Source organism: Polyodon spathula, chromosome 18 (assembly GCF_017654505.1).
Source record: "Polyodon spathula isolate WHYD16114869_AA chromosome 18, ASM1765450v1, whole genome shotgun sequence".
Lineage (NCBI taxonomy): Eukaryota > Metazoa > Chordata > Actinopteri > Acipenseriformes > Polyodontidae > Polyodon > Polyodon spathula.
In genome coordinates this window covers 36,432,394-36,450,852 of record NC_054551.1, presented here as the reverse complement: position 1 = coordinate 36,450,852, position 18,459 = coordinate 36,432,394, and the positions used below count along the sequence as shown (strand labels likewise).

General features: G+C 50.2%; 1 protein-coding gene across 1 annotated transcript; it reads left to right on the top strand.

The window, feature by feature from the left end:
* Positions 1–4,885: 4,885 nt before the first annotated feature.
* tsen15 (TSEN15 tRNA splicing endonuclease subunit) lies at positions 4,886–12,466 on the top strand. The gene is made up of 4 exons (XM_041277290.1): positions 4,886–5,296; positions 5,921–6,754; positions 7,886–8,021; positions 11,699–12,466. The coding sequence occupies exons 2-4, from the start codon at positions 6,601–6,603 to the stop codon at positions 11,886–11,888; spliced, it is 480 nt and encodes a 159-aa protein (XP_041133224.1). The 5' UTR covers positions 4,886–5,296; positions 5,921–6,600; the 3' UTR covers positions 11,889–12,466.
* The last annotated feature ends 5,993 nt before the right edge of the window (positions 12,467–18,459 follow it).

The window sequence follows — 18,459 nt, the reverse complement described above, 5'->3', positions numbered from 1 at the left end:
AGGGTTTAGGGTTAGGGTTAGGGTTAGGGTTAGGGTTAGGGTTAGGGTTAGGGTTAGGGTTAGGGTTAGGGTTAGGGGGTTAGGGTTAGGGTTAGGGTTAGGGTTAGGGTTAGGGGGTTAGGAGGCACTTCCCGTGTTACTTGTGATTCTATGACTCATGATTCTCACTCATCTTGATCCACGGCGCAGCCATCTGCAGGGACAGGGTTAGGGTTAGGGTTAGGGTTAGGGTTAGGGTTAGGGTTAGGGTTAGGGTTGGGGTTAGGGTTAGGGTTAGGGTTAGGGTTAGGGTTAGGGTTAGGGTTAGGGTTAGGGTTAGGGTTAGGGTTAGGGTTAGGGTTAGGGTTAGGGTTAGGGTTAGGGTTATCTGCAGGGTCAGGGTTAGGGTTAGGGTTAGGGTTAGGGTTAGGGTTAGGGTTATCTGCAGGGACAGGCAACTTTCACTTCAAGTTTAAACTGAGCCGGTTTAGCCTGGTCATTGCGTGTGTGTTTATTTTTCATTGACGAGATCAGCTATATAAATGGGTTAATTGAAATTGGAGAAGGAATCTATGAAAAAGGAGTTTTTGTTGACTCAGAAATGTCTTCATCTAGACAATGTGGGGAAGCTATAAAAAAGGCTTACAAGATGCTCGGATACATTGTGAAAAGTGTTGAATTTAAATTAAGGGAAGTAATGTTAAAACTGTACAATGCACTAGTAAGACCTCATCTTGAATATTGTGCGCAGTTCTGGTCACCTCGCTATAAAAAAGATATTGCTGCTCTAGAAAGAGTGCAAAGAAGAGCGACCAGAATTATTCTGGGTTTAAAAGGCATGTCATATGCAGACAGGCTAAAATAATTGAATCTGTTCAGTCTTGAGCAAAGAAGACCACGTGGCGACCTAATTCAAGCATTCAAAATTCTAAAAGGTATTGACAGTGTCGACCCAAGGGACTTTTTCGACCTGAAAAAAGAAACAAAGACCAGGGGTCACAAATGGAGATTTGATAAAGGGGCATTCAGAACAGAAAATAGGAGACACTTTTTTACACAGAGAATCGTGAGGGTCTGGAATCAACTCCCCAGTAATGTTGTTGAAGCTGACACCCTGGGATCCTTCAAGAAGCTGCTTGATGAGAATTTGGGATCAATAAGCTACTAACAACCAAACGAGCAAGATGGGCCGAATGGCCTCCTCTCGTTTGTAAACTTTCTCATGTTCTTATGTTTTTACAGTCAAATACAATGAGCAAATGATTGGCCGGAGCCTCATTGAGACCGTCAGACGCTCAAACGAGTGAGACGGACCCTACTAACGACCTGCACGCAGCCCGTGCGTGTGCCCAACGTGAGGGGGTGGGGGTGGTGGGGTGTGTGGATGTGAGGTATGGGGGGTGTGTGGTTGGAGTTGGTTTATGGGTGGGGTGTTGGGACTCCCTGGGGGGGGGGTGTGGGGGGGGTGGGGGTGGTGGTGTGGGAGGTGGGGACTGGGAGGTGTTGGGGTGGGGGGGGTGGTGTTGCCCGCCACCCCACAACCCCACACCACCACACCCCCCCCCCCCCCCCCCCCCCACACACCACACACCCCCACCCACCCCCCCCCCTGTGGTGTGGAACATGTGTGTCTGTGGAAGGGGGTGTGGGGGGTGGGGTGGTGTGGTTGTGTTCACTGGGGGGGTGGGTGGTACACTCACTGTGAGAATATTGTGGGGGTGGGGGGGGGTGGGGTGGGTTTGGTGAGAATTGTACCAAATGTGTGACCCTGTGGAGGGGGTTGGGGGTGGGGGGGTGTGGTATGTCTTACCACACACACACCCCCACCACCCCCCCCCCACCCCCCCCCACCCCCCACCCACCACACACACCCCCCCCCCCCACACACACCCCACCCACATGCGAAACAGTGAGAATACGATACCGAATCAATGTAGTCGGATGTGAGGGGTTGGGTTTGGGTGGGTGGGGTGTGTGGGGATTGTGTGCTTGTGAGGGTTGGGGTGGCCCCCACCCCACACTTTACCCACTCCCCCCCCACCCCACCCCCCCCCACACACACACACACACACACACCCACCCCCACCCACCCCCCCGACCTCCCCCCACACACACCCACACACACACCCACCCCCACACCCCCACCCCCCCCCACCCCACCCACCCCACACCCCCCCACCCACCACACACACACCCCCACCCACCCCCCCCACCCCACACACACACACACACCCCACCCACCCCCCCCACCCCACACACACACAGAATGTGTGAATGACTGTGGTGGGTGGGTGGGGGGGGGTGGGTTGGGGGGGGTGTGTGGGTGAGACAACTCCAAAAACATCCACCCCCCCCACCCCACCCCCCCACACCCACCCACACACCCACCCCCCACACACCCCCACCCACCCCCCCACCCCCCACCCCCCCCACACCCCACACCCACACCCCCCTGTGAGGGGGTGGGAGGGGGTGGGGGGTGGTGTGAGAATGTGTTACACATGTGAGGGGGTGGTGGGGGGTGGGGTGTCTTACACATGTACACTGATGTGGGTGTGGGATGTGGGGGTGTGTGTGTTGTGTGACCCACCCCCACACCAACACACCACACACCCCCCACCCCCCCCCCACCCCACCCACACACCCCCCCTACCCCCCCCCCCCCCCCCACACACACACACTTACACATACACTCCCCCACCCCCCCCCCACCCCACACACACACACAAACCCCACCCCCACCACCACACACACCCACACCACCCACACCCCCCACCCCCCCCACACACCCACACCCCCCCCCCACACCCACACACACACACACACACATCGTGGGTGGTTGGGAGGGTGGGGGTGTTGTGTTTACACACATGTGTGTACCCACACCCACCCCCTCCCCCACCCCCACCCCCCACCCACACACACACACTCTTACACGCGCCACACACACACACCGCACCCACACACACCCACACACACACACACAAACACACACGCTCACACACACACCACCCACACACACACACACACACACCCACACACACACACACACACACACACACACACACGCCCACACACACCACAACACACAGACAATTTGTGTATGTGAGAGGGTGTGTGCGTGTGTGAGGGTGTGTGTGTGTCTGTCCCACACACACCACACACACATCTCCCACACCCACACACACACACACACACACACACTCTCACACACACACACTCTCCCACACACACACACACACACACACACACACTCTCACACACACACACACACACACACACACACACACTCTCACACACACACACACACACACATACACTCTCCCACACACACACACACACACACACACACACACACACACTCTCACACACACACACACTCACACACACACACACACACACACACACACACACATCCCACAGTGACAGTGTGTGTACACTCCACACACACTACACACACACACACACACACACACACACACACACACACACATACACTCTCACACACACACACACACACACACACACACACACAACACACATACACTCTCCCACACACACACACAACACACACACACACACACACACACTCGCACACACACCTGCGCTCTCTAATGCAGGAGGCCAGGTCAGGGTTCATCCACACACGCCTCTGCCAGCTCCTATCCACTCTCTTCTGGAAGCTCAGCTGTTTCTGCAGAAATGTAACAACCTTGCTGCAGGCAGTAGGCTCTGAACACCAAACTCATGTTAGCATACAGTGGAGAGTAAATCATCCGAACCTCAGTGATTGGCACTCCGGTTATCAGCACACCCATTCTCTCACTTGTGTTAAATTGGTCCGCGTTGCTCAGTGAGCGCTGTGTACTGTAAATCAGAACAGTCCATATATTGCGATGAACCGGCACTGCAGAGCGATCCACGGGATCTGCATGCTAGAATAATATATATATATATATATATATATATATATATATATATATATATATATATATATATAGATATATGTGTGTGTGTGTGTGTGTGTGTGTGTGTGTGTGTGTGTGTGTGTGTGTGTGTGTTTCATTAACCAGACTGTGTGATTATATGAGTGATATCGGTCACTATCAGTTCTGCTAATATTATGTTATTGATATTATGGACAGTTTCAAACTTAATGAATGATGAAGAAATTCGACCTGATTAAATGATTATCAAAATTATTAGTATAGATGATATGTTTTCGAAATACTAATTATTTTAGTTATTAATTTAAAGATGCAACAGATGATTGTGATAAATGCGTGCCAGTGATTATTTTGATGATTATTTCACTGTCAGTATTCAGCGCAGCAGGGTCAGGTCAAGCAGCCACGGCTGTGCCTGCAGGGTTAGTCGTGTTTCTATCTTCATTATTTATCTTCATGTCAATGCTGTGGGGAGGTGGAACTCCGGCTCCCTCTGGTGGTAACACTCGTCCTTACACTGACAGATCACATTCCTATACTGCATTTCAATGGTATAACCCCCAATGCCTGTCCATCGCATCGCATAACTGAATCTTTTAACATCTCCATTATAATACTAATGCTGGCTGTGCGCAGTCTGGAATCGGTCAGCATGCTCAGGTTTTGTTTTGCTGGCACGCTGCTGCTGTTAGTGTTTCTATTGGTTTAATAAACAAAGCGAGCATTTGAACAGACTACAGCTAGCAATGAAACCAAAACAAGCAGATTTGTGACAGACCTTTTAATTAACACGGTGAAATATTATCAGTTTTGTTTAGACCTTGCATAGGCGGAAAGGGTCCATAAAAATCCATAAAACGGTTCCACTGTTTTACAAATCGTTTGACAGAGGCGAGAGAAAACATACAGGACCGCGGTGAGGCTGGAAGCGGAACTCGGTTATCTTCGGCAGCAGTTTGTGTCCGGACTCGTTTCAATGAAGCGTGCATGAGACGGTCTTGCTTGTGGAAGAATAGAGAGCATGCACGTGAAAAAACAAATATAAATTAATAAAACACAATCAAGACAAATACACGAAACGCGAATCTGGAACAAGGGAGTTCGCATTGAAATGATTACATAAAAGAAACGAATTAATCGCGCTCCAGGAAAGCAGAGTTCATTCTGAGTTTTTTTCTTTTTTTTTTTTTTTTGAATGAAACACGTGAAATAAAAACGAGATTCGCTTGTAAGCGTAAAGCCGGGAGATGGAGAGAGTGGGGGGCTCGGCTGAGGAAAGTGGGGACATGGCAGAGACCGAGGGGTCCCGGGCAGGAGGATCGGGGACCGCGGGAGACATTCCCGGGAACTGGATCCTGCAGCACCACAAGGTACGAGTGGAGCGGCAACACCGCGGCGGAACTGGACAGTCGCGACCGGGACTGGAAACGCCAATTAATAAAATGAGTTCATGTGCTTTATTATTGTAGCCTTAATCCAGTGGAAATGCAGTCACGACACTGACGCTATTCAGAGATAGAAAGCATACTCCTATTGCAGAGCAGTGGCACCAGCTTTTACTACCAGCTTGATTAGCCTCAGTGTCCAGGTAACAAGCTCAGGTGTGTCTTATTAAACCCAACTTAAAACCGGGAATGGATCACACTGCACTTCAGCTTCGTCTTTCCTTCTTTCTTCCTTCCTTCTTTCCCTCCCTGCCATTTTTAACAGTGTGTTCAGCAGGCAGCGGTGGTGCGTTTCTGCACGGCCGTTTTTAATGAAACAATCACCTTGTATTCGGCTCTGAAGTGAAGTGACCCGGGTGCCTTTCACATAGCCAAGAGCAAACTGACACACATAGATTCATGAACCAACAGACCCCCACCCCACCTGTCGTGCTGCACCCCTCTGTGTGTTTCAGCACGGGGAGCTGATGACTCTGGATGTGGGCGACACGGCCCAGGTGTGCGCTGCCTTCCTCCCCTAACCCCTCTGCACCCCTCTGTGTGTTTCAGTACCGGGAGCTGATGGCTCTGGATGTGGGCGACACGGCCCAGGTGTACGCTGCCTTCCTCCCCTAACCCCTCTGCACCCCTCTGTGTGTTTCAGTACCGGGAGCTGATGACTCTGGATGTGGGCGACACGGCCCAGGTGTGCGCTGCCTTCCTCCCCTAACCCCTCTGCACCCCTCTGTGTGTTTCAGTACCGGGAGCTGATGGCTCTGGATGTGGGCGACACGGCCCAGGTGTACGCTGCCTTCCTCCCCTAACCCCTCTGCACCCCTCTGTGTGTTTCAGTACCGGGAGCTGATGGCTCTGGATGTGGGCGACACGGCCCAGGTGTACGCTGCCTTCCTCCCCTAACCCCTCTGCACCCCTCTGTGTGTTTCAGTACCGGGAGCTGATGGCTCTGGATGTGGGCGACACGGCCCAGGTGTACGCTGCCTTCCTCCCCTAACCCCTCTGCACCCCTCTGTGTGTTTCAGTACCGGGAGCTGATGGCTCTGGATGTGGGCGACACGGCCCAGGTGTACGCTGCCTTCCTCCCCTAACCCCTCTGCACCCCTCTGTGTGTTTCAGTACCGGGAGCTGATGGCTCTGGATGTGGGCGACACGGCCCAGGTGTACGCTGCCTTCCTCCCCTAACCCCTCTGCACCCCTCTGTGTGTTTCAGTACCGGGAGCTGATGGCTCTGGATGTGGGCGACACGGCCCAGGTGTACGCTGCCTTCCTCCCCTAACCCCTCTGCACCCCTCTGTGTGTTTCAGTACCGGGAGCTGATGGCTCTGGATGTGGGCGACACGGCCCAGGTGTACGCTGCCTTCCTCGTCTACCTGGACCTGCTTGAAGGTAGGGCTCTCTCTGCTTCAGTACCACTCAAATACATTTATAAAGGGGAGCACTGGAGCATTATTATTGTTGTTATTATTATTATTATTATTATTATTATTATTATTATTATTATTATTATTGCCTAATCATTCAGAATATACCATTGAATCAGGGCTGTACAAATCCACTCTCCTTGCATCTTTCTCAAAGAGCAGCCTTGTTGAGGTCAGTCCGTGTGTCTGTACCAGCGAGTGGGGGGGTTAGGGTGTCTATACCCAGCCCTGTGCTGGTCTGTGTGTGTGTGTGTGTGTACCTATACCCAGCTGTGTGCCCTGGTCTGTGTGGGTGTGTGTGTCTATACCCAGTCCTGTGCCCTGGTCTGTCTGTGTGTGTGTGTCTATACCCAGCCCTGTGCTGGTCTGTGTGTGTGTGTCTATGCCCAGCCATATGCCCTGGTCTGCGTGTGTGTCTATGCCCAGTCCTGTGCCCTGGTCTGTGTGTGTCTATGCCCAGTCCTGTGCCCTGGTCTGTGTGTGTCTATGCCCAGCCCTGTGCCCTGGTCTGTGTGTGTCTATGCCCAGCCCTGTGCCCTGGTCTGTGTGTGTCTATGCCCAGCCCTGTGCCCTGGTCTGTGTGTGTCTATGCCCAGCCCTGTGCCCTGGTCTGTGTGTGTCTATGCCCAGTCCTGTGCCCTGGTCTGTGTGTGTCTATGCCCAGCCCTGTGCCCTGGTCTGTGTGTGTCTATGCCCAGCCCTGTGCCCTGGTCTGTGTGTGTCTATGCCCAGCCCTGTGCCCTGGTCTGTGTGTGTCTATGCCCAGCCCTGTGCCCTGGTCTGTGTGTGTCTATGCCCAGCCCTGTGCCCTGGTCTGTGTGTGTCTATGCCCAGTCCTGTGCCCTGGTCTATGTGTGTGTGTGTGTGTGTGTCTATGCCCAGCCCTGTGCCCTGGTCTGTGTGTGTCTATGCCCAGTCCTGTGCCCTGGTCTGTGTGTGTGTGCGTGAGTGTCTATGCCCAGCCCTGTGCCCCGGTGTGTGTGCGTGTGTGTCTATGCCCAGCCCTGTGCTCTGGTCTGTGTGTGTGTGTGTGTCTTGTTGAGTTCTGTGTTTTCTCTGTGTTGCTCCTGTAATGCTGCCCCTGGTCTCTGTGCAGAGCGGCGCTGGCAGGAGGTCACCAGCAGGGGGAGTGCTGAGCTGCAGCTGGTTTACCTGGAGGGACGAGAGTCTGAGAGCCAGCCCCGGCAACTCATCATACCGCTGCCGGGTCAGAGGTCACTTAGCCACCAGGGGTAAGAGGACATTCCATTCGGGGTGAGGGGTCAGCTGTAGACAGCACACAGGAAAGCAGAGAAACACCCCTCCCCTCCCAGTCTGTGTCTGTGGTGCAGTGTCCTTGTCTGTGCTGCAGCGTCAGTGTCTGTCTGGGTAGGAGTGTCTGTGTCTGTGCTGCAGTGTCTGTGTCTGTCTGGGTAGGAGTGTTTCCAGTGTCAGTGCTGCAGTGTCCGTGTCTGTGCTGCAGCGTCAGTGTCTGTCTGGGTAGGAGTGTCTGTGCTGCAGTGTCCTTGTCTGTGCTGCAACGTCAGTGTCTGTGCTGCAGTGTCTGTGTCTGTGCTGCAGTGTCAGTTTCAGTGTCTGTGCTGCAGTGTCAGTGTCTGTGCTGCAGCGTCAGTGTCTGTCTGGGTAGGAGTGTCAGTGTCTGTGCTGCAGTGTCTGTGTCTGTGCTGCAGTGTCAGTTTCAGTGTCTGTGCTGCAGTGTCAGTGTCTGTCTGGGTAGGAGTGTCAGTGTCTGTGCTGCAGTGTCAGTGTCAGTGTCTGTGCTGCAGCGTCAGTGTCTGTCTGGGTAGGAGTGTCAGTGTCTGTGCTGCAGTGTCTGTGTCTGTGCTGCAGTGTCAGTGTCTGTCTGGGTAGGAGTATCCGTGTCTGTGCTGCAGTGTCCGTGTCTGTGCTGCAGCGTCAGTCTCTGTGTCTGTGCTGCAGTGTCTGTGTCTGTGCTGCAGTGTCCTTGTCTGTGCTGCAACGTCAGTGTCTGTGTCTGTGCTGCAGTGTCTGTGCTGCAGTGTCAGTTTCAGTGTCTGTGCTGCAGCGTCAGTGTCTGTGCTGCAGTGTCAGTTTCAGTGTCTGTGCTGCAGTGTCAGTGTCTGTGCTGCAGCATCAGTGTCTGTCTGGGTAGGAGTGTCAGTGTCTGTGCTGCAGTGTCTGTGTCTGTGCTGCAGTGTCAGTTTCAGTGTCTGTGCTGCAGCGTCAGTGTCTGTCTGGGTAGGAGTGTCCGTGTCTGTGCTGCAGTATCCGTGTCTGTCTGGGTAGGAGTGTCAGTGTCTGTGCTGCAGTGTCAGTGTCTGTCTGGGTAGGAGTATCCGTGTCTGTGCTGCAGTGTCTGTGTCTGTGTCTGGGTAGCAGTGTCTGTGTCTGTGCTGCAGTGTCCTTGTCTGTGCTGCAACGTCAGTGTCTGTGTCTGTGCTGCAGTGTCAGTTTCAGTGTCTGTGCTGCAGCGTCAGTGTCTGTGCTGCAGTGTCAGTGTCTGTCTGGGTAGGAGTGTCAGTGTCTGTGCTGCAGTGTCTGTGTCTGTGCTGCAGTGTCAGTTTCAGTGTCTGTGCTGCAGCGTCAGTGTCAGTGTCTGTGCTGCAGTGTCAGTGTCTGTGTCTGTGTGCAGTGTCAGTGTCTGTGCTGCAGCGTCAGTGTCTGTCTGGGTAGGAGTGTCAGTGTCTGTGCTGCAGTGTCTGTGTCTGTGCTGCAGTGTCAGTTTCAGTGTCTGTGCTGCAGCGTCAGTGTCTGTCTGGGTAGGAGTGTCAGTGTCTGTGCTGCAGTGTCCGTGTCTGTGCTGCAGCGTCAGTGTCTGTCTGGGTAGGAGTGTCTGTGTCTGTGTCTGTGCTGCAGCGTCAGTGTCTGTCTGTGCTGCAGTGTCTGTGTCTGTGCTGCAGCGTCAGTGTCTGTCTGGATAGGAATCTTTCCAGTGGCTAGTTGTTGCTCGGAGGAGTTATTTCTTGAACACGATGCCAGCTGTCAAGTGAGTTCTAAACAACACAGAACTCTTCAATCATCTCTTTGTGCTGCAGGCTGTGACACATGAGTGTGTGTGTGAAACTGTTAGTGTATGTGGTATTGAATGTGTGTGTGTTTGTGATATTTGTATGTATTTGTGTGTGTGTGTGTGTGTGTGTGTGTGTGTGTGATTGTTTCAGTTTTGCTCTGCTCTGCTCTGTGTGTTTCTCTTGTGCTGGCTGGTCTCCAGGTTTGTGAAAGATTCTAATGGATGAAGTCATGCACAATCACATCAGCCAGACATTGCCATTAAATTTGAACTGAAACATCTGTGAGCTGCACTCAGGCTGCACTCCCCCTGCACTCAGGCTGCACTCGCCCTGCACTCATACAGAATTACTCCTCAGCGCACACCTTTCACAACAGCAGATAAGAAGTAATCAAGCTTCTTCACAACTTCTCAAGGTCATTCATTATAAAATGCCCTGGATTCATTCCTTTCCCCTGGCTTCTGTGAAAAAGCAGGGTGACCTCCAGTGCTGAGTGTGAGTCTACGGGCAGCAGAGGGCGCTGTGGCCCTGCAGAGACAGAGCTGCTACTGTATTGAAATGATCAGTCAGGGCTGAGAACAGCATAGTCCCCGAGTGGATTCATTGTGACCTTTAATCCAGGCACGCCTCCTCTCTCCTCTCCTCTTTTATTTCCTCCTCCCACCTTCTTTCCGGTCTGGGAAATGTCGTGACCAAATTCAGCTTGCTTTCTAGGGAGGACATGAAACATTTCACAAGATCTGAACGGGTTACTTTCACGCAACCCTTCTGATTTACTTCATTTCAGTTTGAAAAGCTGTTATAAACACACTGCAATCCTGCTGCTGAAGTAACGATTCCAACTCCAAATGTAAACACAATGTCATTTTAGAAAACTGGTTTTCTGAAAAATAAAACCAATCTTGAATGTGAAGTGTAGACCCCTCTCTCCCCTTCTCGGTCACCCCCCCGCCCGTCACTCTCTCCCTGAGAGACTCTCACCCCCCGACACCCCCCCCCCGCCCGTCACTCTCTCCCTCACTCTCAGAGGGAGTGACACCCCCCCCCGTGGGGGGGGTCACTCTCTCCCTCACTCTCAGAGTGGGGGGCCTGTGGGTGGTGGCCGAGGCAGTGAGAGAGGGAGTGAGAGTTGGGGGCCTGGGTTAGGGGGTGGGTCAGTGAGGTGGTGAGTGAGAGGGAGGGGGGTGAGAGTGCTGGGACCAGGGTCAGTGAGAGGGGGAGTGGGAGTGAGACGGAGGGGGGTGAGAGTGCTGGGACCAGGGTCAGTGAGAGGGGGAGTGGGAGTGAGATGGAGGGGGGTGAGAGTGCTGGGACCAGGGTCAGTGAGAGGGGTGAGAGGGAGGGACCAGGGTCAGGGGGGTGAGAGTGCTGGGACGGAGGGTCAGTGAGAGTGGGAGTGGGAGTGAGATGGAGGGGGGTGAGAGTGCTGGGACCAGGGTCAGTGAGAGGGGGAGTGGGAGTGAGACGGAGGGGGGTGAGAGTGCTGGGACCAGGGTCAGTGAGAGGGGGAGTGGGAGTGAGACGGAGGGGGGTGAGAGTGCTGGGACCAGGGTCAGTGAGAGGGGGAGTGGGAGTGAGACGGAGGGGGGTGAGAGTGCTGGGACCAGGGTCAGTGAGAGGGGGAGTGGGAGTGAGAGAGAGGGGGGTCATTTAGAGGTGGAGGGGAGGGAGAGTGAGAGTGGAGGGACCTGAGGGAGGTGGAGGGTCATTTAGAGGGGGAGTGAGTGGAGGGGCATGGGGGAGTGAGTGGAGGAGTGCCTGGGGTAGTGAGTGGAGGGGCCTGGGGGAGAGAAGGAGTGCGAGGGGGAGTAAGTGGAGGGGCATGGGGGAGTGAGTGGAGGGGCCTGGGGTAGTGAGTGGAGGGGCCTGGGGGAGTGAGTTGGAGTGGGGGTGAGAGGGGGAGTGAGAGTGTAATTGGTTTTCATTCTTCCCCCCAGTGTACGATCGCTCCTCTCTCAGCCTGGCCTCGATGGGGTGCCCTCTCCTTCCTTGCTCCTGGCTGCTGTGGCCCCCGACTCCACCCTGGCGTATTACCGCTTCAGCCGCGGCTTTGTGGTGCCAGAGCCGCCAGACAGCATCCAGGACCTGGAGAGTGGGCGTGAGCGCAGGAAGAGGAGGCGTCTTTGAGGAGCTCCACACAGACCAGGCTTCCCAGCTCAATCACTGAGACCTGTCCATACCCGACACAGACCAATCAGCTACTAGGACCCAGACAAGCACCCTCAGGAAGAGGAGGCATCTCTGAGGAGCCCCACACAGACCAGGCTCCCCAGCTCTGCACTCCTTACATTAGAGATCTGGCCAGACAGGGTTCTGTAGAAACCAAAGGGTTCTAAGTGGAGTCCTTCTTGTTCTTAAGGCAGACGCTTGACAATTAGGCGTTCCTGTCAATAAAGCGTTGCATTGCATTGTGCAGCTTGCAGTGGTGCCGTTCAGAGACTGCATGCACGCCATGCTGCAGCGATGTCAAGCAGGGGGCGCTGTGTGTTTGTCAGGCTGACAGTATTAATCAGCTGTGATCCAGTCACATCCAGTTACACAGCCCAGAGTCTGCAGGGTGACTCTGAACCCAATTCCACTTGCTGCTCTTCTTTCTGGATGAGAGGCAGTGAGTCTTAATAAAACACATGCAGAGAAGCCCTCACTTTGTTTCACTTCAGTCCCACTTTCATTATGTTTGTTTCCCATGTGCTTGAGTTTGCAGGAGTGCCCTAAGTGTAGTGAATACAGTGTGAGTGTCAGTGTGTTTAATATAGAGTCATTTCATTAGTGCAGTGAATACAGTGTGAGTGTGCAGTGTGTTTAATATAGAGACACTTCATTAGTGCACTGAATACAGTGTGTTTAATATAGAGACACTTCATTAGTGTAGTGAATACAGTGTGAGTGTGCAGTGTGTTTAATATAGAGTCACTTCATTAGTGCAGTGAATACAGTGTGAGTGTCAGTGTGTTTAATATAGAGACACTTCATTAGTGCAGTGAATACAGTGTGAGTGTGCAGTGTGTTTAATATAGAGACACTTCATTAGTGCAGTGAATACAGTGTGAGTGTGCAGTGTGTTTAATATAGAGACACTTCATTAGTGCAGTGAGTGCGGTGTCTGTGCAGTGTGTTTAATATAGAGACACTTCATTAGTGCAGTGAATACAGTGTGAGTGTGCAGTGTGTTTAATATAGAGACACTTCATTAGTGCAGTGAATGCGGTGTGAGTGTGCAGTGTGTTTAATATAGAGACACTTCATTAGTGCAGTGAATACAGTGTGAGTGTGCAGTGTGTTTAATATAGAGACACTTCATTAGTGCAGTGAATACAGTGTGAGTGTGCAGTGTGTTTAATATAGAGACACTTCATTAGTGCAGTGAATACAGTGTGAGTGTGCAGTGTGTTTAATATAGAGACACTTCATTAGTGCAGTGAATGCGGTGTGAGTGTGCAGTGTGTTTAATATAGAGACACTTCATTAGTGCAGTGAATACAGTGTGAGTGTGCAGTGTGTTTAATATAGAGACACTTCATTAGTGCAGTGAATGCAGTGTGAGTGTGCAGTGTGTTTAATATAGAGACACTTCATTAGTGCAGTGAATACAGTGTGAGTGTGCAGTGTGTTTAATATAGAGACACTTCATTAGTGCAGTGAATACAGTGTGAGTGTCAGTGTGTTTAATATAGAGACACTTCATTAGTGCAGTGAATACAGTGTGAGTGTGCAGTGTGTTTAATATAGAGACACTTCATTAGTGCAGTGAATACAGTGTGAGTGTGCAGTGTGTTTAATATAGAGACACTTCATTAGTGCAGTGAATACAGTGTGAGTGTGCAGTGTGTTTAATATAGAGACACTTCATTAGTGTAGTGAATACAGTGTGAGTGTGCAGTGTGTTTAATATAGAGTCACTTCATTAGTGCAGTGAATACAGTGTGAGTGTCAGTGTGTTTAATATAGAGACACTTCATTAGTGCAGTGAATACAGTGTGAGTGTGCAGTGTGTTTAATATAGAGACACTTCATTAGTGCAGTGAATACAGTGTGAGTGTGCAGTGTGTTTAATATAGAGACACTTCATTAGTGCAGTGAATACAGTGTGAGTGTGCAGTGTGTTTAATATAGAGACACTTCATTAGTGCAGTGAATGCGGTGTGTGTGCAGTGTGTTTAATATAGAGACACTTCATTAGTGCAGTGAATACAGTGTGAGTGTGCAGTGTGTTTAATATAGAGACACTTCATTAGTGCAGTGAATACAGTGTGAGTGTGCAGTGTGTTTAATATAGAGACACTTCATTAGTGCAGTGAATGCAGTGTGTTTAATATAGAGACACTTCATTAGTGCAGTGAATGCAGTGTGTTTAATATAGAGACACTTCATTAGTGCAGTGAATACAGTGTGAGTGTGCAGTGTGTTTAATATAGAGACACTTCATTAGTGCAGTGAATACAGTGTGAGTGTGCAGTGTGTTTAATATAGAGACACTTCATTAGTGCAGTGAATACAGTGTGAGTGTGCAGTGTGTTTAATATAGAGACACTTCATTAGTGCAGTGAATGCGGTGTCTGTACAGTGTGTTTAATATAGAGACACTTTATTAGTGCAGTGAATGCAGTGTGTTTAATATAGAGACACTTCATTAGTGCAGTGAATACAGTGTGAGTGTGCAGTGTGTTTAATATAGAGACACTTCATTAGTGCAGTGAATGCGGTGTCTGTGCAGTGTGTTTAATATAGAGACACTTCATTAGTGCAGTGAATGCGGTGTCTGTGCAGTGTGTTTAATATAGAGACACTTCATTAGTGCAGTGAATACAGTGTGTTTAATATAGAGACACTTCATTAGTGCAGTGAATACAGTGTGAGTGTGCAGTGTGTTTAATATAGAGACACTTCATTAGTGCAGTGAGTGCGGTGTCTGTGCAGTGTGTTTAATATAGAGACACTTCATTAGTGCAGTGAATACAGTGTGTTTAATATAGAGACACTTCATTAGTGCAGTGAATACAGTGTGAGTGTGCAGTGTGTTTAATATAGAGACACTTCATTAGTGCAGTGAATACAGTGTGTTTAATATAGAGTCACTTCATTAGTGCAGTGAATACAGTGTGAGTGTCAGTGTGTTTAATATAGAGACACTTCATTAGTGCAGTGAATACAGTGTGAGTGGCAGTGTGTTTAATATAGAGACACTTCATTAGTGCAGTGAATACAGTGTGAGTGTGCAGTGTGTTTAATATAGAGACACTTCATTAGTGCAGTGAATACAGTGTGAGTGTGCAGTGTGTTTAATATAGAGACACTTCATTAGTGCAGTGAATACAGTGTGAGTGTGCAGTGTGTTTAATATAGAGACACTTCATTAGTGCAGTGAATACAGTGTGAGTGTGCAGTGTGTTTAATATAGAGACACTTCATTAGTGCAGTGAATGCGGTGTGAGTGTGCAGTGTGTTTAATATAGAGACACTTCATTAGTGCAGTGAATACAGTGTGAGTGTGCAGTGTGTTTAATATAGAGACACTTCATTAGTGCAGTGAATACAGTGTGAGTGTGCAGTGTGTTTAATATAGAGACACTTCATTAGTGCAGTGAATACAGTGTGAGTGTGCAGTGTGTTTAATATAGAGACACTTCATTAGTGCAGTGAGTGCGGTGTCTGTGCAGTGTGTTTAATATAGAGACACTTCATTAGTGCAGTGAATACAGTGTGAGTGTGCAGTGTGTTTAATATAGAGACACTTCATTAGTGCAGTGAATGCGGTGTCAGTGTACAGTGTGTTTAATATAGAGACACACACACGTATTCCTGGGAGAGCAGTGCTGTGGAAAGTTAGCTGGGATCAGGGCGGGGCTCTGAGTTTATTGAACTCTTTCCCAGATTAGGCAGCTTGTCTCGTTCTGCAGTCTGTAAATAACTGCAATCTGGGAATGTGTCTCTGCACGTCAAGCACACTCCATCTGCTCTCTGAATACCGGTCCGAGCCAACACTAAGAGAGTCATAGAGTCTGCATGTCCTGTAGCAAACACTAAGAGATTCATAGAGTCTGCATGTCCTGTAGCAAACACTAAGAGAGTCAGAGTCTGCATGTCCTGTAGCAAACACTAAGAGAGTCAGAGTCTGCATGTCCTGTAGCAAATACTAGAGAGTCATAGAGTCTGCATGTCCTGTAGCAAATACTAAGAGATTCATAGAGTCTGCATGTCCTGTAGCAAACACTAAGAGATTCATAGAGTCTGCATATCCTGTAGCAAACACTAAGAGAGTCAGAGTCTGCATGTCCTGTAGCAGACACTAAGAGAGTCATAGAGTCTGCATGTCCTGTAGCAAACACTAAGAGATTCATAGAGTCTGCATATCCTGTAGCAAACACTAAGAGAGTCAGAGTCTGCATGTCCTGTAGCAAACACTAAGAGAGTCATAGAGTCTGCATGTCCTGTAGCAAATACTAGAGAGTCATAGAGTCTGCATGTCCTGTAGCAAATACTAGAGAGTTGTGTAAACAACTGATCTCAGGACTATCTTACCTGAGCACAGATCTCAGGACTATCTTACCTTAGCACTGATCTCAGGACTATCTTACCTGAGCACTGATCTCAGGAATATCTTATCCGAGCACTGATCTCAGGACTATCTTATCCGAGCACAGATCTCAGGACTATCTTACCTGAGCACTGATCTCAGGACTATCTTACCTGAGGTAATGTTAGCTAATCCAGAGTAGTGCTAATCGGTGGCTATGAAGCCAGGTGTGGGAAAGACTTCCAGTCAAAAGGTTAGTCAGAGTTCCACTGAATTCCCTGGCTCCCTCGTACCAGCGCTTGCTTGTATTTTTGTAAAGAACACAGCTCCTGTAATGGTGCTTGTCTCCTGACTGTTTCAGCAGCAGCTCCGCAGGCCGGATCAAGGTGGGGGTGGACAATAAAAACGTATCCTTAAGATAATTTCCTGTTTAAAAGGGTCCACGTTGTTATCAGTGTGACAGGCCTTCTGTAAAGCTTCCTCAATTCCCTCTGAAAGTTTGCCAGCCAGGTAACATTTTCACAGGGATTCACAATTCACCCAAGTGGCTTCTCCAGTCCATGACACACTGGTCACGATGCTGACTGATGCAGCTGCACTTCAGGCCGTCCAGGACTGTGATTGGGCACCCTTGTCCTATAGAGTTTATAGTGTCTGTGTTCCATGGCTCCTGCCTATATGAATGTGTGAGGGAATCCCTGCCTCTGTGCTCCTTTGCTCCTGCCTGCCCTTGATGGGATGATGGTGATGATAATAACAATAATAATAATAATAATAATCATCTTTATTTTTAAATAGCACCTTTCATAGTGGACCACCATCACAAAGCTGATATGGAAATGTGCTGGAAACACTTTCCTTCTTGTTCCTCTGGATACAATCTGCCTTTGATAATGAGCCAATAGACCTGCCCCAGATAGATAGACCTGCCCCAGATCTTCCAATGTGATGAGATAGACCTGCCCCAGATCTTCCTCTGAGATGAGATAGACCTGCCCCAGATCTTGATGAGATAGAGCCCCAGATCTTCAATGAGATGAGATAGACCTGCCCCAGATCTTCCAGTGAGATGAGATAGACCTGCCCCAGATCTTCCAATGAGATGAGATAGACCTGCCCCAGATCTTCCAATGAGATGAGATAGACCTGCCCCAGATCTTCCAATGAGATGAGATAGACCTGCCCCAGATCTTCCAGTGAGATGAGATAGACCTGCCCCAGATCTTCCAGTGAGATGAGATAGACCTGCCCCAGATCTTCCAGTGAGATGAGATAGACCTGCCCCAGATCTTCCAATGAGATGAGATAGACCTGCCCCAGATCTTCCAGTGAAATAGACCTGCCCCAGATCTTCCAGTGAGATGAGATAGACCTGCCCCAGATCTTCCAATGAAATAGACCTGCCCCAGATCTTCCAGTGAGATGAGATAGACCTGCCCCAGATCTTCCAGTGAGATGAGATAGACCTGCCCCAGATCTTCCAGTGAGATGAGATAGACCTGCCCCAGATCTTCCAGTGAGATGAGATAGACCTGCCCCAGATCTTCCAGTGAGATGAGATAGACCTGCCCCAGATCTTCCAATGAGATGAGATAGACCTGCCCCAGATCTTCCAATGAGATGAGATAGACCTGCCCCAGATCTTCCAGTGAGATGAGATAGACCTGCCCCAGATCTTCCAGTGAGATGAGATAGACCTGCCCCAGATCTTCCAATGAGATGAGATAGACCTGCCCCAGATCTTCCAATGAGATGAGATAGACCTGCCCCAGATCTTCCAATGAGATGAGATAGACCTGCCCCAGATCTTCCAATGAGATGAGATAGACCTGCCCCAGATCTTCCAGTGAGATGAGATAGACCTGCCCCAGATCTTCCAGATGAGATAGACCTGCCCCAGATCTTCCAGTGAGATGAGATAGACCTGCCCCAGATCTTCCAGTGAGATGAGATAGACCTGCCCCAGATCTTCCAATGAGATGAGATAGACCTGCCCCAGATCTTCCAGTGAGATGAGATAGACCTGCCCCAGATCTTCCAGATGAGATAGACCTGCCCCAGATCTTCCAGATGAGATAGACCTGCCCCAGATCTTCCAGTGAGATGAGATAGACCTGCCCCAGATCTTCCAATGAGATGAGATAGACCTGCCCCAGATCTTCCAATGAGATGAGATAGACCTGC